This window comes from Vespa crabro, chromosome 1 (genome assembly GCF_910589235.1).
Source record: "Vespa crabro chromosome 1, iyVesCrab1.2, whole genome shotgun sequence".
Classification (NCBI taxonomy): domain Eukaryota; kingdom Metazoa; phylum Arthropoda; class Insecta; order Hymenoptera; family Vespidae; genus Vespa; species Vespa crabro.
Genome location: NC_060955.1, coordinates 2,122,501 through 2,139,536, shown reverse-complemented (window position 1 = coordinate 2,139,536; position 17,036 = coordinate 2,122,501). Strand labels below are relative to the sequence as shown.

General features: G+C 37.1%; 1 protein-coding gene across 3 annotated transcripts in view; it reads left to right on the top strand.

Moving 5' to 3' along the window:
• Positions 1-11: 11 nt before the first annotated feature.
• The window catches only part of LOC124426245 (lysine-specific histone demethylase 1A), a 129,963-nt gene continuing 112,938 nt past the window's right edge, over positions 12-17,036 (top strand). For 2 of the 3 annotated variants that reach the window (XM_046967735.1, XM_046967909.1), the window contains exons 1-11: positions 12-147; positions 403-550; positions 675-897; positions 976-1,127; positions 1,221-1,382; positions 1,484-1,600; positions 1,718-1,894; positions 1,966-2,229; positions 2,325-2,462; positions 2,589-2,662; positions 2,741-2,889. In XM_046967735.1, coding sequence (XP_046823691.1) covers positions 509-550; positions 675-897; positions 976-1,127; positions 1,221-1,382; positions 1,484-1,600; positions 1,718-1,894; positions 1,966-2,229; positions 2,325-2,462; positions 2,589-2,662; positions 2,741-2,889 — 1,498 coding nt within the window. In that variant the 5' untranslated portion in view covers positions 12-147; positions 403-508. The remainder of the gene's footprint in view (positions 148-402; positions 551-674; positions 898-975; positions 1,128-1,220; positions 1,383-1,483; positions 1,601-1,717; positions 1,895-1,965; positions 2,230-2,324; positions 2,463-2,588; positions 2,663-2,740; positions 2,890-17,036) is intronic. The other variant, XM_046967816.1, reaches the window with a different exon arrangement.

The following is a 17,036-nucleotide window of genomic DNA, read 5'->3' as shown; positions in this document are numbered from 1 at the left end:
ACTTTTTCCACGTCTGTGTGTGTTCATTCCCTAATGCCGCCGGTTCAAAGAGTCAAAACAAACCCTTGTGACTATTTGCAACAGTATTTTTATTTTACATAGCAGTTTTATTATCCGTTCGAGATGAGTCGAAGGAAAAGAGCTAAGGTATGTTTTTAATTAATTAAATTTCATCACCTCATCGTTATTCTAGTACTTTATGTTATAACTACTTTACTTTAATGGAAACAATCTTAGAACTTTTTGAAAAGTTCGAGATTTTTACTTATATTATTATTTCTTTGTCATAAAATTAATACGAATAATCTCATTTTATGATTTTACGTAGAATTTGTTTAGTAAAGAAGCATTATGTTCGTTTAACACTTTGAATAATTAAGTGAGGTTATGTTTTGATTACAGATGCTGTTGAAATATTTGTGGCATCTTATTTTATATAATTACATCCTTTTTTCTCGATGAATTATCATTATTTCTATATACTTGAGCTGATTAAAGTCAATTAACAATGTTATCATTCATAGTATTCTTCTGTTATTTGACTTATAGTGTAAGACTTATAATTGTAATATACCTATAAACGTTTTATTTCTATTTGTTTAAGTTGTAGAAATATCGTAGAAATTTGTAATAACAATTGTATATATATATATATGTATATATATATTCTATAGGTAGAGTATAGAGAGATGGAAGAAAAATATAATCAATTAGAAGATGAAAATGCTTCGGATACTTCAGAAAAATCCAAAACTGGCCTTGTTACGCCAGAGAAGAAGATTATTAGTGATATAAAAAAAGAATCTGATCCAGTGTTATCCGTACCAGCATCGTCTGCTCCAAAGGTCGAAGTAAAGGAGGAAGAGGATCAGGATAGTGATCACGAAGATCCGCATGGTGAGATGAACATATACATTTTTGATAAATAATCTTATCTAATGAAAGTCCTTTATTATTTTTTTAATAATTTTGTAGTAAAAGAATTATTAAATGGCTTGGAAGGTGCAGCTTTTCAAAGCCGTCTTCCATTTGATAAATTAACGTCTACCGAAGCAGCATGTTTCCCTGATGTATCCGGGGGACCACCTCAAACACAAAAAGTATTTCTACATATTAGAAACAGGCTTGTAAGTTCCTTTTAATTTAGATATCAATAATGTCATGTTGTACGTTATTTACTAATTTACTTACTTATTGCAATAACAAATTTTTTTTTTTAGTTGCAATTATGGCTCGAAAATCCAAAGCAACAATTAATAGTTGAAAATGCCTTGCCAGCCATAGAACCACCTTACAACAGTGATACTTTACTCGCCCGTCGAATTCATTCCTTTTTAGAACGTTATGGTTTTATTAATTTTGGTGTTTTTAAACGTTTAAAGGTATGAAAATTATGAAAGAGAAAAAAAAAATATATATATATATATATATAGTTTCTAAAAACACCTTAGTATTCAGCGTAAATATTTCTTTTATGTTGCAGCCATTACCTACTAAGAAATTAGGTAAAGTTATAGTGATAGGTGCAGGAATAGCAGGTCTAGCTGCAGCTCAACAAATGCAACAGTTTGGATTAGAAGTAATCGTATTAGAAGCAAGAGTATGTCCCTAATTCTTTTCTTTTCTTTTCTTTTCTTTTTTTTCCTTCAATATATACAAATAGATATATGTGAAAATCGTTGAAAGTAAAAAAGATCCTTTATATTTTTTATTTTAGGATCGTGTAGGTGGAAGGATCGCAACGTTTCGTAAATCATCTTACATTGCTGATTTGGGAGCTATGGTAGTTACTGGTTTAGGTGGTAATCCAGTAACAACTCTTAGCAAACAAATCAATATGGAGCTGCATAAAATAAGACAGAAGTGTCCTTTATACGAAAGTGACGGTCAAACGGTACGTATTCTAATTAAATAATAATTAATTATATTTTTATTATTTTATTAATGTGTATTTATTTCAAATAGGTTCCAAAAGATAAAGATGAAATGGTCGAACGAGAATTCAATAGATTATTAGAAGCGACGTCTTATTTGTCTCATCAGTTAGATTTTAATTATGTAGGCAACGCTGGATCAGGAGGGCAAGGTGCCAATACACGGCCAGTATCATTAGGTCAAGCGTTAGAATGGGTGATACGTTTGCAGGAACAGGGAGTTAAACAAAGACAAGTTGCGCATTTACGTTCAGTTCTTTCTTTACAAGGAAGATTAATTACCAATCAGCATAGGGTGAGCATTCGATCAAATAAATTTTTTTTTTTGTAATATTTTAATAAGATATATGTATATATACACATATATAAATAATATAACTCTCGTTTCAGATGATACAGATCATGGGTCGTTTAACGGAATTAAATAAGCAATATAAAGAAATGTCCGAAAGTAAATTACCAACGAGAGACATCACACAAGAATTCGTTTTGCGTTCGAAGTTACGCGATCTTCATAATGCATGCAAGGTAGGTATCATGTAAAATATCGTACGCTTTTAAGTATAATAATAATAATATATATATATATATATATATATATATAATGATAAAGCGGTATACAGTAGTTCGACAGTTATCATTTAACCTTCGTAGGAGTGGGATCAATTGGCGGAACAACAAAAGGAGATCGAAGCTAAATTGCAGGAGTTAGAAGCATCCCCGCCAAGGTACATAATGCAATTTAACAAAACTAATTATCGTTGTACTTAACGAATTTATTTATATAAATATATGATCGATTACAGCGACGTGTATTTATCGTCGAAAGATCGTCAAATATTGGACTGGCACTTTGCAAACTTGGAATTCGCCAATGCAACGTCCCTGTCGAATTTGAGCTTGAAACATTGGGACCAGGATGACGATTTCGAGTTCACTGGAAGTCATCTGACTGGTGAGTCGATAAATTCAATAACGCTTATTTTACTTATCTGTATTAATGTTTTACGTCAGTCGAAAAATTGTGTATCGATTGGGGAAAAAAAAAAAAAAAAAAAAAAAAAGAAAAAAGGGCGAGGACGAGGCGACTTTTCTCTTTTTGATCTTCCTCCGAAGGAAAGATTCATTATTTCTTTTCTTTTTTTTTCTGTCTCTCTTTTTTTTTTTTATTTTTTTTTATTTTTGTTTTGTTTTTATTTTCCTCTTCCCCGCTTCTACCTCGGTGCCCCGAAAAGAATCGACAGTTAATTATCCATATAGAATGGTTAACGACGTCTATTAGAAGTTAATCGAGAACGGCGGCGATTCCGCGTATCGAGATTGGTGTATATATGCAATGTTGGCGGAAGGATTCGTGTACGTGGTAAAAGATGCACGCAGGATCGTCGGGCAAGTGTGTACGTATCCTCCTATCGGTAGTCTCGAGAAGCCAAAGCCGCTGAACCACGAAGGAAAGAGATGGTGTAGATAATGCGTGAATTATTCGCGGGTTGCATCCCCTTTAGAGGTATCCAATACTTTCTTTCCCTTCGCCTTCGTAGCTCGTTGACTTTATCAAGCTTATTGAAAGCCGATAGCATGAGATCCCGTGTAGATAGTCGGCCTATCCTACCACCGATCGAGTACCCTTACTTTTCTCTCTCTCTCTCTCTCTCTCTCTCTCTCTCTTTTTTTTTATTTCTCTCTCATTATAAGAATACCGTACCGCGATTTTGTATTTCTTAACGCTGATTGGCTTTTACCAATGTTGCCGCAAAAAGCACACCGCCGCAGCAGTTAAGAAGTACTTTCGACAAATTCCACCAACGCTCGAGTCGGTCATGCGAGATTCGATCTTTCTTTATAATCGTCTATATGGTGTATTAAATATATTAAAAAAAAAGATGATAATTACGAAGAAGCATTGTTTTAATCATTGAAGAAAAATAGCTGGATAGATAGATAGATAGGTAGATAGATAGATACGTAGATATATATATATATCAAACGAGACAGAGTAACAGATAAAAAGATAAATATGATGAATTTAAGCGTTAACTTCGAAGATATTCGAAGTAATGGCCGACGAGTAAAAATTTCCTATCGTGATGGTAGACTATTCTCTTCTATCTTTGTCTCTCTTACTTACCTTGGAGAAGAAGGATACGGTCGAGTGCATCCCAAAAGTGTTCTCTTCGATCTTCGAAGAATATTATTCGGCTACCACAGCTGAAACAAGAGACGTACGTAGAATGGAAAAAAAAAAAAAAACAAAAAAAAAACAAAAATGACGCACAATGTAGGGAAGAAGAATTCAGATCGAAATTAAAGCTATGGCCACGGGCTCATGTTTGAGTGATGTGCATCGATGATCCTGATTGTCCTAACATCGCCGCCGCTGCCATAATCATCATCGTCGTCGTCGTCGTCGTCATCGTCGCCGCTTATGCTTGTTCTCTCTCTCTCTCTCTCTCTCTCTCTCTCATTCTACTTTTCTATCGCGATTAATGAGATGTAAACAATTTAACGGTAAATTAAGCACGACAATGGCTTCTCCTTCGGGGTGAAGAAGAAGGAGAAAGAAAGATAGAAAGAAAGAAAGGAAGGAAGGAAAGAAGATCTCTCCTAACTAAAACTTATTCTTCCTTCTTTCTTCTTCTTCTTCTTCTTCATCTTCTTCTTCTTTTCTTTCTTGGCCCATCGATGAATTTCTTCCCTTATATATATATAATCGTCGATGGATGCGCTTTACGGACCATCGATTTCATCCTTCCTCGATCCCTCGAACGAAGCTGACCCGTCGCGTGCTCGATCTTTTTGGATCACACCGAAAAAATTCGTGCGTAGTTAAAGCAGAAGCAATGTATTCTCTCTCTCTCTTTTTTTTCTTTCGAACTCCTTTTTTCTCCTCTGTTCCTTCTATATATCTTTACCTCTCTCTTACTCTTTCTTCCTCTTTGCCCCCATCGTAACGACGACACTGGACTGCTTATCGGACATTGCAGTCGATACGTCGGAGACTCCTCCTTTGCCTTTTACTTTCGTCGTACGTAATTGGAGTACAGAATCCAGTTTCGCGGTAGGGGTATAGTCGTTAACGAAGTTTACGGACGTATTTCAGAGAGAAAGAGAAAGACAGACAGAGATAGAGAGAGAGAGAGAGAGAGAGAGAGAGAGAGAGAGAGACAGAAAGAGGTGCAAACATATCCCAGCTTCTCTTGGTAGTGTTCATCGGTCTTGCTTCTTCTTCTTCGTTCTTCTTCTTCTTCGTTCGTTCTTCCTCCACCTTCGTTGCTTTCTTTCTTCAACAAATTATCGAGAGATTACCGATCGACTCCTCGGACGGTATTCTCGAAGGACTCCTCGAAATTCCTCGACGGTATTTCATTGACAGAACGTAGACACGACCCATCGATATTTTTCTCTCTCTCTCTCTCTCTCTCTCTCTCTTCTCTTCACTCCTTTTCTTTCCTCTACTCTACTCTACTCTACTCTTCTCTTCTCTTCTCTTTTCTTCTCTCGCTTTCTTTTCTCCAGATTTTGTGTATCCATTGGAACATCCGTATGCGTAAACATGGTACACGAGTGTTATACGACGACCGACAGGATCGACCATTTACGAGCTATCGAGAGAGGTAACCCTCCTCCTCCTTCTTATTCTTCGTCTTTTTCTTCTTCTTCTTTTTCTTCTTCTTCTTCTTCTATAAACGTTCGTTGACTTCGAATCATTGCATTCCAGTCGAACGGTCCTGTTGTGTTTGTTACCCAAAATTATATTGTCGTAAAGTTGAGTTCGCGTGGACACCTCAACGCCTCCTCCGATCGTGAACGATCTTCTCTTCTCTTCTTTCAATGAAATATATATATATATATATATATATATATATATATATATTTATATATATATATATATAAAGGACAAGTTAGAAAAAAAGGAAAATTTAGAAATATATACATGTACACATATCTATATATTAACATATATATACATATATATATATATATATATATGTTCGCGCGCGCGCGTGTGTGTGTATATGTGTAGATGAGAGTAGACAAACCACATCCGAGGTTTTGATTCGATTTCGAAGATCGTGAATTTTATCGGAATAAAGACTCGGCACGGTCAGAAACTGAGAAATCGATCGAACCTCTTGCTAAATTGAATTTTATACGAAAAAAGTAATCTGTTAGATACGACGTGCGAAGAGAAACGGAGAGAATGAGAGAGCTAGAGAGTGAGAGAGAGAGAGAGAGAAAGAAAAAGAGATAGAGAGAGAATGAACGAGTGAGTGAGTGAGTGAGTGAGTGAGTGAGAAGATCTTGGAACCATGGAGAACCGGTTCCAAAAAGCGACGCGCTTCTCGCGGTGGACGCATATCGGTCGAATGTTATCTTGAAAACGACTGGCCATTTCTTCACTGTACGATTAGCTCCTCCAGATGAGGAGAAAAGGAAGGAAGTATGCCTTTATTTTTTGGCTGGGTGAGGTACTGATGGGGGATGAAAATGGAGAGAGGATGCGCTAATAATGCGTCGTCGTTAATTAAAAAAAAAAGAAAGAAAACTATTCTCTCTCTCTCTCTCTCTCTCTTTCTCTTTTAGTCAACCTGTTGATCGAACGAAAGAAAGAAAAATAAAAAAAGGTATGATAACGAGTAACGAAAATCAATTTGCATAAAAGGAAAAAAAAAGGAAAAAAAAAGGAAGGAAAAAAGGGGTGGGGGTGAAAAAACCAACAAGAAAAGAAAAAAGAACTTTTGCCATGGTTTACTTCTCCTCGCGCGTCCTTGTCTCTCTCTTCTTTTCTCTCTTTTTTCTTTTTCTGTTCCTTTTCTCTTTTTCTTTTTCTTTTTTTTTTTTGCTCGTTCTTTTTCTTTTTCTTTTCTGTTTTAAAGAGAATTGAAAGGGCAGCTTCGTTTGCTTTCCACTATGCCCTTCGGTCGAGATCGAAGAGGACGAGAGAAGCAACAAGCATATCGAGGCCTCTTCTTTCCTCAGGACGAAAACGTAGGCAGCTTTAACGTTAGTTGAATGCCGAAAGAAGAGAGTGCGTGAGAGAGAGAGAGAGAGAGAGAGAGAGAGAGCCAGAGAAAGATAGATAGATAGATAGATAGAGAGAGAAAGAGAGAGAGGGAAAGAGAGAGGAAGGACGAGAGAGAGGAAGAGAAGGAGTGAGGAATTGGAGGATGAGGAGGAGGGCCGAGTGGTAATTTACGAGGTATCGAAGACCTTGTACACTCCTACCCGCCAACGAGCCGGCCTCGCCCCGCGGAATCCAGTCTTGCTTGGCCTTAACGCACCGATACCTTTCCCATGACCACTTTCGGCGGTATACGTGAGGTACATTTACACATTTACAATACGATACTCTAAGCGTGTGTACAAAAAACATATATACATACATATATGCGTGTAGATTTGTATGTACATTTGTATATCTATAGATGTATATATACATGCATACATACATATATATATATATATATATATATATACATACATAGATAGGACGAAGACGATTCCGCCTTTACCATTTACAGTGTGTACCCCCTCATGTGTCGGCAACGCGGTAGGGTACCTTGTCGATAGTCTATCTGGGGTACAGTTCTCCTCATCACGATCCACCACGTGATTTCGCTTCTTAACGTCGCTTCTCGCGCGCGCCGAGTGTCAACAAGTAGATTTCTTGCCGCGTGACCAACCAGAAAGACACGAAGAGAGGGTTGGGGAGAGGGAGAGGAAAAAAGAGAGAGAGAGAGAGAGAGAGAGAGAATGAGATCGTGTGTGGCTATTTTAAATTCATTTACTTCTTCTTTCTTCTTTTGATTCCTTCTTCCTCTTCTCTCTTTTTTATTCTGTTTTTTCTTCTTTATTTTTTTTTTTTATTTTTTTATTTTTTTATTTTTTTATTTTTTTTTTGTTTCCTAGAGAGAAGAAAAGTTAGAGTTCGATGATTAATAACTAAAGGAGAAACATAAAAATCAAAAAGAAGAACTTGTTTTCCTGATTTCTACTCCTGCGTTCTTTGTAAGATTTACGTCATTTAATGCGTATAGATTTTGAAGAGAAAAGAGAAAGAGAGAGGGGAGGGGAGGAGGAGAGGGGATTAGAGAGATTCTTTTTTCTTTCTTATAATTCAATAGACAAGAGTCCTTGATCAGAGTTTTCGTTAAATAACATTAAATTTATGTTAATTTTTCATAAATCATTCTCTGTTAAATCTTGTTGTCACGAAGATTGTTAGTATTCCTTTTCCGTATTTTCGTAAATTCCTAGATATAGGAATATCCATGGCAGCGATTAGTAACTGAAACTTCTCTCTCTCTCTCTCTCTCTCTCTTTCTTCCTAATTCTAATTCTAACTCGTTCCTTTCTAATAGGTGTCTCCAGTGAGAGACTTTACGTGGACTTCGTGACGCTCCATAGCGCTTTCACCTCCGCTTTCCGATCCTATTTCTTCCTTCTCCATCACACAAATTTTCTCTCTCTCTCTCTCTCTCTCTCTCTCTCTCTCTCTCTGTTTTTAAGTCTCTTGTCTTTGTCCTTTGATCTCAGCTGGCAAAAAAATTTTTCTGTTCGTTGGTTTACCAGGAAAAGAGAGACAGAAAGAGACACATATATATATATATATGTATATATATATAGAGAGAGAAAAAGAGAGAGAGAGAGAGAGACCAGGCCAACTTTCCTCCTTTTACCGTAGATGGAATAATTAAGATATGAAGGTTCGGTACAGAGTGCACACAGAGACCAAGTCATATGGGTTAATAAGTTTTATACGGGTTGCGTCTGGGTTGTACCTACCTACCTACTATACATATAATAAAAAAGAAAAATAAGATGAATAAGAAGAAGAGAAAGGATAAGAAAAGGGAGAGAAGGATATGGTCGGTCCGATAACAAAGCTATGCGAAGAAAGAACAAGAAAGAGAGAAAGAGAGAGAGAGAGAGAGAGAGAGAGAGAGAGAGAGAGAGAGAGAGAGAAAGTACAAGCCGAGGACGTCGGATGTTTTTCTGTGCTCTCTCTCTCTCTCTCTCTTTCTCTCTCTCTCTCATTCTTTCTTTCTACGTCTTTTTCTCTTTGCATGGGGTAAAAAGAGATAAAGAAGAGAGAATGAAAGGAAGGAAGAAAGAAAGAAAGAAAGAAAGAAAGAGAGATAGGAAGCAAGGAAAGAAAGAAAGAAGGAAGGAAGGAAGAAAGAAAGATCATGTCCCGTGAGGCACCGCTGGATTTCCTCGGCGGGGCGTTAAAGTCGTGGATAGATGTACTATAACGTCGTGGAAAGTAACTTAGGGGTCATGAAGTTGTCCGGAGAACGAATTATTTCCCTCCGCACTTTGTATAAACCGTGTTGCCAATCTGTCATCGGTTATAGTACGACCGAGTATGCCAAGCTGCGAATACTTATACGCGAGATCTTGAAAGCGCCTCTATTTACGTTTATACGTGCAAGTATCGCCTGTACGTATTAGTGTATAAGTAAACTTGTATAAAGAGAGACAGAGGGAGAAAGAGATATAGAGAGATAGTGACAGAGAGAGAGAGAGAGAGAGAGAGAGAGAGAGAGAGAGAGAGAGAGAGAGAGAGAGAGAGAGAGAGAGAGAGAGAGAGAGAATACACGATACGTCTCTCGACCAGCATCGTAAAGCATTCACTCTGAATTTAACTCCTAATCTGTTATGGGGAAGCTTTTTAACGGCGTTTCGCGCTGAGAGAGAGAGAGAGAGAGAGAGAATAGAATGAGAGTTTGATCATGGTACGGATAACTTATGATCTCTTTCTTTCTTGTTCTCACTCTCTCTCTCTCTCTCTCTCTCTCTCTCTCTCTCTCTCTCTTCTTTTTATCTTCGTTTTGTTCTTTTTCAAAGTTAAAGCTCCGACGTTTGCTCAGCGTGCATCGTCATTCCTATCGTGCAAGACAAAAGTTATTTATCCTTGATAATGAAGTTGGATATTGGTGCAATAGGTGTAAAGCAAATAAAAGAAGAAAAGGAAGAAAAAAGAAAAGGAAGAATAAAAAGGAATAGGGAAAAGGTTTGCTAACACTATACTCGATTATTTTATCATTCGTCATTCTTCCATGCTTCGTTCTTCCATCTTTTTCTTTTGTTTCTCTTTTTCTTTCTTTTTTCTTTTTTCCTTTTTTTTTTTTTTCGACTGACTATTACTACTTCTCTTAGTTGTCATTGATTTTTGTAAATGTTACGTCAATGAAAAGACAATCCATTAATTCATCCAATGAATTTATTTGATTTTTTAATTATAAACATATCTATATATGTACTTAATCCATAATGTCGTAACCAGTTAAAATTATTGACGTTCGATAGCTTTGGTTCTCCGTGCCATTTATCGAAAGCTTTGAACGAGGAAAGCTGTGCTTAGAAGTGGAGCTCGAATTCGTCATAGCTATATGTATAAGAGAGAGAGAGAGAGAGAGAGAGAGAGGGAGATGAAAAGAGAAATAGAGATAGAGATGTAGAGAGATATAGAGATAGAATCTCAGAGTGGTATTTGAAAGCGTGTAATTTGAATTGGTAGTTCGCTAATAACGTACAGAGCTCACTGAGGATTTATATGAATTACTTTGACAGACTTTGGCGATTCCAACGACCCTTCATCCTTTCTTCTTTGTATAGGTTTACCTATATCTATACGTGTATATATATATATATATATATATATTCATATGTACATATTTATATACAGATTTTAATCCTTAACATATTCGTTGTTAAAGCTCGTAATTGTCGAATGACGGCACCCTTCGTGTTTTTGGTTAATAAGCCTATAGTATATACGTGCACGTATATATATATATATTTATATATATATATATATACACATACATACATACATGTATGTGAGTATCGTGTATCTCTTTTTAAAGATGAAATCTTTTCTCTTATCCTCCTGTTCTATCTCACAGTCGATGCATTTTTCAGATTAATGCACGGTAATCTTTCTTAACAATCGTACCATAAGGGGGTGGGAGGTGAAAGAGGTGGAGGGAGGTTGGCGGTCGGTCGGGAGGGCTTACGTGACGGGGTGACCAAGAATGATTAAACGGGGTCCTCTACGTGACGGTGAGAAGAATGACGCTGACCATTATATGTTAATGCTCGGGCACACGCTATACGACGATTATGCAGCCTTTCAAAGTGTCTCGTCTCCGAACGTTTACCAGAGGAAGTGGAGAGGGAGGATTGTAGGTGGGGGAAGAAAAAAAAAAGACACGTTGGAGTCTCTCTCTCTCTCTCTCTTTCTCTCTTTTTCTCGCGTCCGTCGTTGCCGCCGATTTTCGTGATTTTGTCCTCCCCTTTTGCCACTTTATACTTTCTCCTTACGGTTCAAATAATTGCCTGGACATTCGTGAGCGATTTGTTAGACTCGTCTTGAGAACTTGACGCCTCATACATCAGCGTCGAACGAGCCTTATGTTTCGTCTCTCTTTCTTTCTCTCTCTCTCTCTCTCTCTCTCTACCTCTATCTCTTTTACTTTTACTCTTGCTCTTGCTCTTGCTTCCGCTCTCCTTTACTCTCTTCTCCTTTCAATTTCTTTTTTCTTTTTTTTTTTTCTTTCTTTCTTCCTTCTTTGAAAAAAGTTCTCATTCTCTTTCTCTTAACAATTAATTAATTACTTAATATCTATTTGCATCATCGACGATCATTGAATAATATTCTCGACGATTAAATAACGCTGTTTAAAACAGATTTGCAACGTAATAAATAGTGACAGTAAAAAAGGAAAAAAGAAAAATTATATATATATATATATATAATAATCGGACATTTAATATCCGTTTAAGGATATAATCTCGATAAGATTGAAATATCGATTTCGGTGGCTCGACAACAGGTTCTCTCCTTCGGCAAGTAGTACTTCTTGAGAATTTTAGTCGTAAATACGTTAGGATAGGAAAATAAATGGGTAACATCGTGTCGTAGAGGAGGGACGGGGAAGAGGGAGGGGAATAGCAGATGGCTTGGGACCAGGGATCGTCTTCTGAAAAACGTCACCTGGTTGCCAGGCGCCTCCAATCTGCCACCCTGTGTTTGTCGTCGTTAAATTTTACCCACCCTCTCTTTCTCTCTCGCTCTCTCTATCTTTGACCTTCTCTCCTCTTCCCTTTTTCTGTACGTCGCCGATGGTCATTAAATCGACGATAGAAAAGACTTTAGGACGTATATCATTAACAGTAATTAACGATCGACAAGGGAGACTAAGGTAGCATAAAACGTGAAACGTTATCCGATGATATACCGATGTTTATCTCGATCATGGATTCGTAAAGAGGGTGGGTAAGGATGGGTGGGGGGAAGGGAGTGTAAATTTTGTAAGGCCATAAACCCAAGAGTCCATATTCTCTCTTTTTCTCTCTTTCTCTGTCTCTTTTTCATTCGTTCTCTTTTCCTCTTTCTCTTTTTCGTTCCTAAGCGATATATATATTTTAACCCCAGTTAAAATGCTTTTTATTAGGAGCCACCTAAATTTATCGGATAATTGCGTCCTATCGTAAATTTTCGGTCAATAATCACGTTTGCATTACTCCTGACCAACTGTTACTTTGGAGGAATAACTTGGATGGATGATGAAGGGTGGAAGAAGTGAGGGTCCCTTTCTTTTCAAGTTATTCATTTTTCTCCATTTTTGGAGATAATTTATCCCTACTATTATTATTATTCTTTTCTTCTCGATTTTCTTTGAAAATTATATATATATATATAGAAAGAGAGAGAGAGAGAGAGAGAGGATCTTGTTAGGGTTACTCGTCAGTATCGTACCGTTTAATTATCCACGAGTTTAATGTCATCAATTGAAAGTTTCCCTCTTATCTTTTACTCTTTCTTTCTCTTTTTATAAATTTGTTAATTTCTTAATTTTTTTTTCTTTTCTTTTATTTTTTTTTATTTTTTTATTTTTTCTGTCCCCACAACTATCTCACCTCGCACACGTAATTCGATTTTCAGTCGTGTACCACAAAACGAGCAAGACTAACGGTCCTGCCTGGTGTCTATAATAAAATGTCTATAAAGAAGGAGCGCCTCGTTGGCTCTGCCGTGTTCCTTTGCTGTTTACGAGGATGGGTATCGAGTAACTTCAGCGCCTTTTCTTTTTCGAAGCTTCTTACCTTTCGCCTTTTCTCTCCATCTTACCCCTATCCCCCTACCCCTCTATCCCCTCCCGCATGTCATTTTGTTTCATCGTGCCACAGCCAACATTGCTTGCTTTCCTATGAGAGCCGAGCTCTTTTTTCTTCTTCTTCTTCTTTTTTTCTTTTTTTTTTCTTTTCTTTTTTTTTTTTCATCTCGATTTATCGATCGATCGATCGATCAATTTTAAACGAAACGTCGATCTGTCTTTTTTTACTTCTTTCTTTTTTACCCTCTTAACGAAATTCCGATTATCGTTTATATGTCATTACATTGATTTATAATATTGATATAATATGTAAAAGGAAAGAAAAAAAAAGAAGTAAGAAAGAAAGTAACAATGAAATGTAGGAAAGGTGAATAGTCACATTTTATTTTCCCTTTTATGAAAAAGACAAAATAATAAGAATTTCTTCATAAAATACTAACTATTACATTGAATAATTTCTTTTTAGTTTTCCTTTTTTTTCCTTTTTTTTTTTCTCTCTCCTTTTATTCAATTAATTCAGTACATAATTAGTACGCATATATATATATATATATATATATATATATATATATATATATGTATGAAAGATAGAATCGTAGAAGAAACAAATCATAATGTAGCATAATTTTATTTTTCTTCTTACGTAAAGGAGAAGAAAGAGAGAAGAGAAAGAGGAAAAAGATAAAAAAAAAAAAAAAAAAAAAAAGAAAAAGAAAAGAGAGAAAAGAAAAGTAATAAGAGAGAGAAGAAAGGATAGGCGCGAAGAAATAAGAAGGGATAGAATCGTATGGAAAGGTAAAAAGAAAAAAAAGAAAAAACAAAAATATACTTTACTTCCGCTTTGCATTGGAGAGATCGGAGTCGAACAAGATAGCCGCGATTATAAGGCCGACGGAGGGTAACAGGTGACGATGAATTACCGCGTACAGGTAGTATAAACCGTGTACCGAACTAAGAGCGTTTATTCAAAGTGAAACTCTATCTGCCGATAGGTTAACTGCTTGTTACAGGACACGCGGCGTATCGCGAAGGACTCGCGGGCAAAAGGCGGCATAGCATAGGATGGCATACCATACCATAGCATAGCATAGCATAGAGTAGCATAATGTAGCATAGCATAGCATAGCATAGCATAACATAGCATAGCATAACGTAACATAGCATAGTATGAGCTTATTTTAACTTGACTTTAGCTTTTAGTTTTTAGCTTTAGGTTTTAGCTTTACCTTAGCTTTGCTTTAACTGTTTGACTGGTATTCTTGTTTCCTGGCTCTCGTACGATTCGATTCTTATTAGGTGCGATTCTCTCTCTCTTTCTCTTTCTCTTTCTTCTTTTTCTCTCTCTTTTTCTTTCTCTCTGTTTCTCTGTCTTTGCGATGTGCGCTCGCGCGCCTTCGCTCGATCTCTCTCACTCACTCTCTCTCACTCTCTCTCTCTCTCTCTCTTTCTCTATCTCTTCTTTTCTCTTTTTATTTTACAATGAAAACGTGTACATGGCGTACGATCCCGCGAATTGTCAGTGATAAATTGTCCATGGAAACGACTCCCGATCTGTTTGTCCTTTCACAGAGCTCTGCCAGGGATATTGAATAACTTCGACGTCGTGTGCGTTTGCTTTCCCTTTTCACCCTCTTCTCTATCTCTCTCTCTCTCTCTCTCTCTCTCTCTCTCTCTCTCTCTCTCTCTCTCTCTCTCTCTGTCTTTTCATTCTTTTTTTTCCTTTTTTCCCTCTTTTTTTCTTCTATTACCTTCCTCCTCTTTCATCCCCCTTTTAACGTGTAAATTTTTCTTTGGTTAACCGATTCAACGAAATAGGGAGAATTCATTCGACTGTGAGATTAATCGTTGTTGCAGAAATGGGTCGTTTAAAAAAGATGTTAAAAATTAATTTTATATATATATATATATATATATATATATATATATATATATATATATGTATACGTATATACATACATACATAGACACATATATACAAAATATCTAATTTATATATGTAAGTTTTAAAAAAGTGGTGTGAAAAATTGTAAACCGGACAAATAATTATAGGATCGTGAAAATATCGTCTCTCTTTCTCTCTCTCTCTCTCTCTCTCTCTTTCTATCTTTCTCTCTTTCGATCTTCTCAACAGTGATTTTACTCGACGATAAATTTTGATTTACCACTTGAACACTTTAGTGAATGAGACGACGATTGCTTCGTAATGGAATCACCGAAGACATTCCGTATGGTTTGTAAAGAGAGAAAGAGAGAGGAAGAGAGAGAGAAAGAGAGAGGGAGAGAGAGCATTTAACAATCGTTCCACGCAGTTCCTTTCACTCGGCAAGTCTCACAATAAGTCACTGTTCGTTTGATAAGAACTCGTTCTCGGTGTTAGTGACGATATTAACGCCAGATCGGGTATACTCAGTCACTATGTGAAACTCTATCCGTCGATAGCTTAACGGCCTCTTGCCGAGGTAGCAGTCACCGATATCTCCAGCGACAAAACGCGTATCGCGAGCGAGCAAAGTGCACAAACCGATCCCCTTGTTTCGCAGCTCGTACGATTTCAGTTCTTATTGGTTACGATCGTCTACGATATTTTCTACAATAAAAATGCGGAACGTGTTTCTCCCTTAACTTCTTGCAATACATTATAACCTTTTCTGAAATGGTATATCCTTGCTAACATAATGTTCGTTTACCATCGACAAGATTTGTATTTTTATATAATAATTTCCTCCTCCTCCTCCTCCCCCTCCCCCTCCCTCACCACCCATTGAAAAAGCGAATTTTTTTCTTTTTTTTTATTTCTTTTCTTATTTTTTTTCTTCCATTCTTTTCTTATTTCTTTTTTTTTTTTTTTATCGAATCGTTTCACTTGCATTATGACGGTATCATCGATAATTTTTAATTCGTTCACGTAGGATTTTTTTTTCTTTTTCTTTTTTTTTTTTTTTTTTTTCTTTTATAAGGAATGGATTAAAAGGGAAAATTACGAGGCACGAATGCGAACGTTGGTGCGACGAAGGAAATTGAAAAAATTCATTCGTCGGAACGATAAATTTCTTGAATCCGAAGAAACAATCGTAGAAGGACCTACCCTTTGACAATAAGCAACCCGAGGCGAGGACAAAACGTGCTCTTGGCTCGGCACGCTCTCTCCAAGCTCGTACGATTTCGATTCTTATTAGGTGCGATTCTCGAGGATGCTTTCTCCTTCAATAAAAAGGAACCGAATTGCATAGCGCGTGAGCTTGAGAACGTGGCTTGTGTTAGTGAAACGAAGAGAAAGAAAGAAAGAAAGAAAGAGAGACAGAGCGAAAAAGAGAGAGAGAGAGATAGAGAGAGAGAGGGAGAGAGACGGTGGTGATAAAGAATCATCTTGTGAAAAAGAAGTGCTCTCGATCGTTTTCTCGCGTCTCATAGCTTTAGTTGAACTGGGAGGATCGGGTAACTTGGATCGGTACCCTTACTCCTCCGCAGCCCCTCGAGCTCCTCAATTTTCTTATATTCTACCTCATACGTATTCTCTCTCTCTCTCTCTCTCTCTCTCTCTCTCTCTCTCTCTCTTTCTTTTTTACCCTTCGAAGGTACGCTCGTGTCCAGTCCTGAAAATACCACCGAGTTTCTTCTTTCTTGAGATCGAGCCGAAAGGCAAGGAAACCAAAGGAGAAGAGAGAAAACCAGCGAGATAAAGTGAGAGAGAGAGAGAGAGAGAGAGAGAGAGAGAGAGAGAGAGATCTCGGCTGAGATGTAACTGGAGAGCACATTATCTGGTATTAAGTCACCGAGATAACTACCTGCGTGGGAGGCACCGAGCACGAGACATCGCTAACATACGACGACGAAGACGGCGAAGACGACGAAGACGACGAAGACGACGAGGATGACGTAGATGAGGACGTCTCGTCGCTTATCCTTCTCTCATCCTCCATTTCTCCTTTTTCACTCTCTTTGAATATTTTTCATCTCTTTTCGCATTTTACCCGAC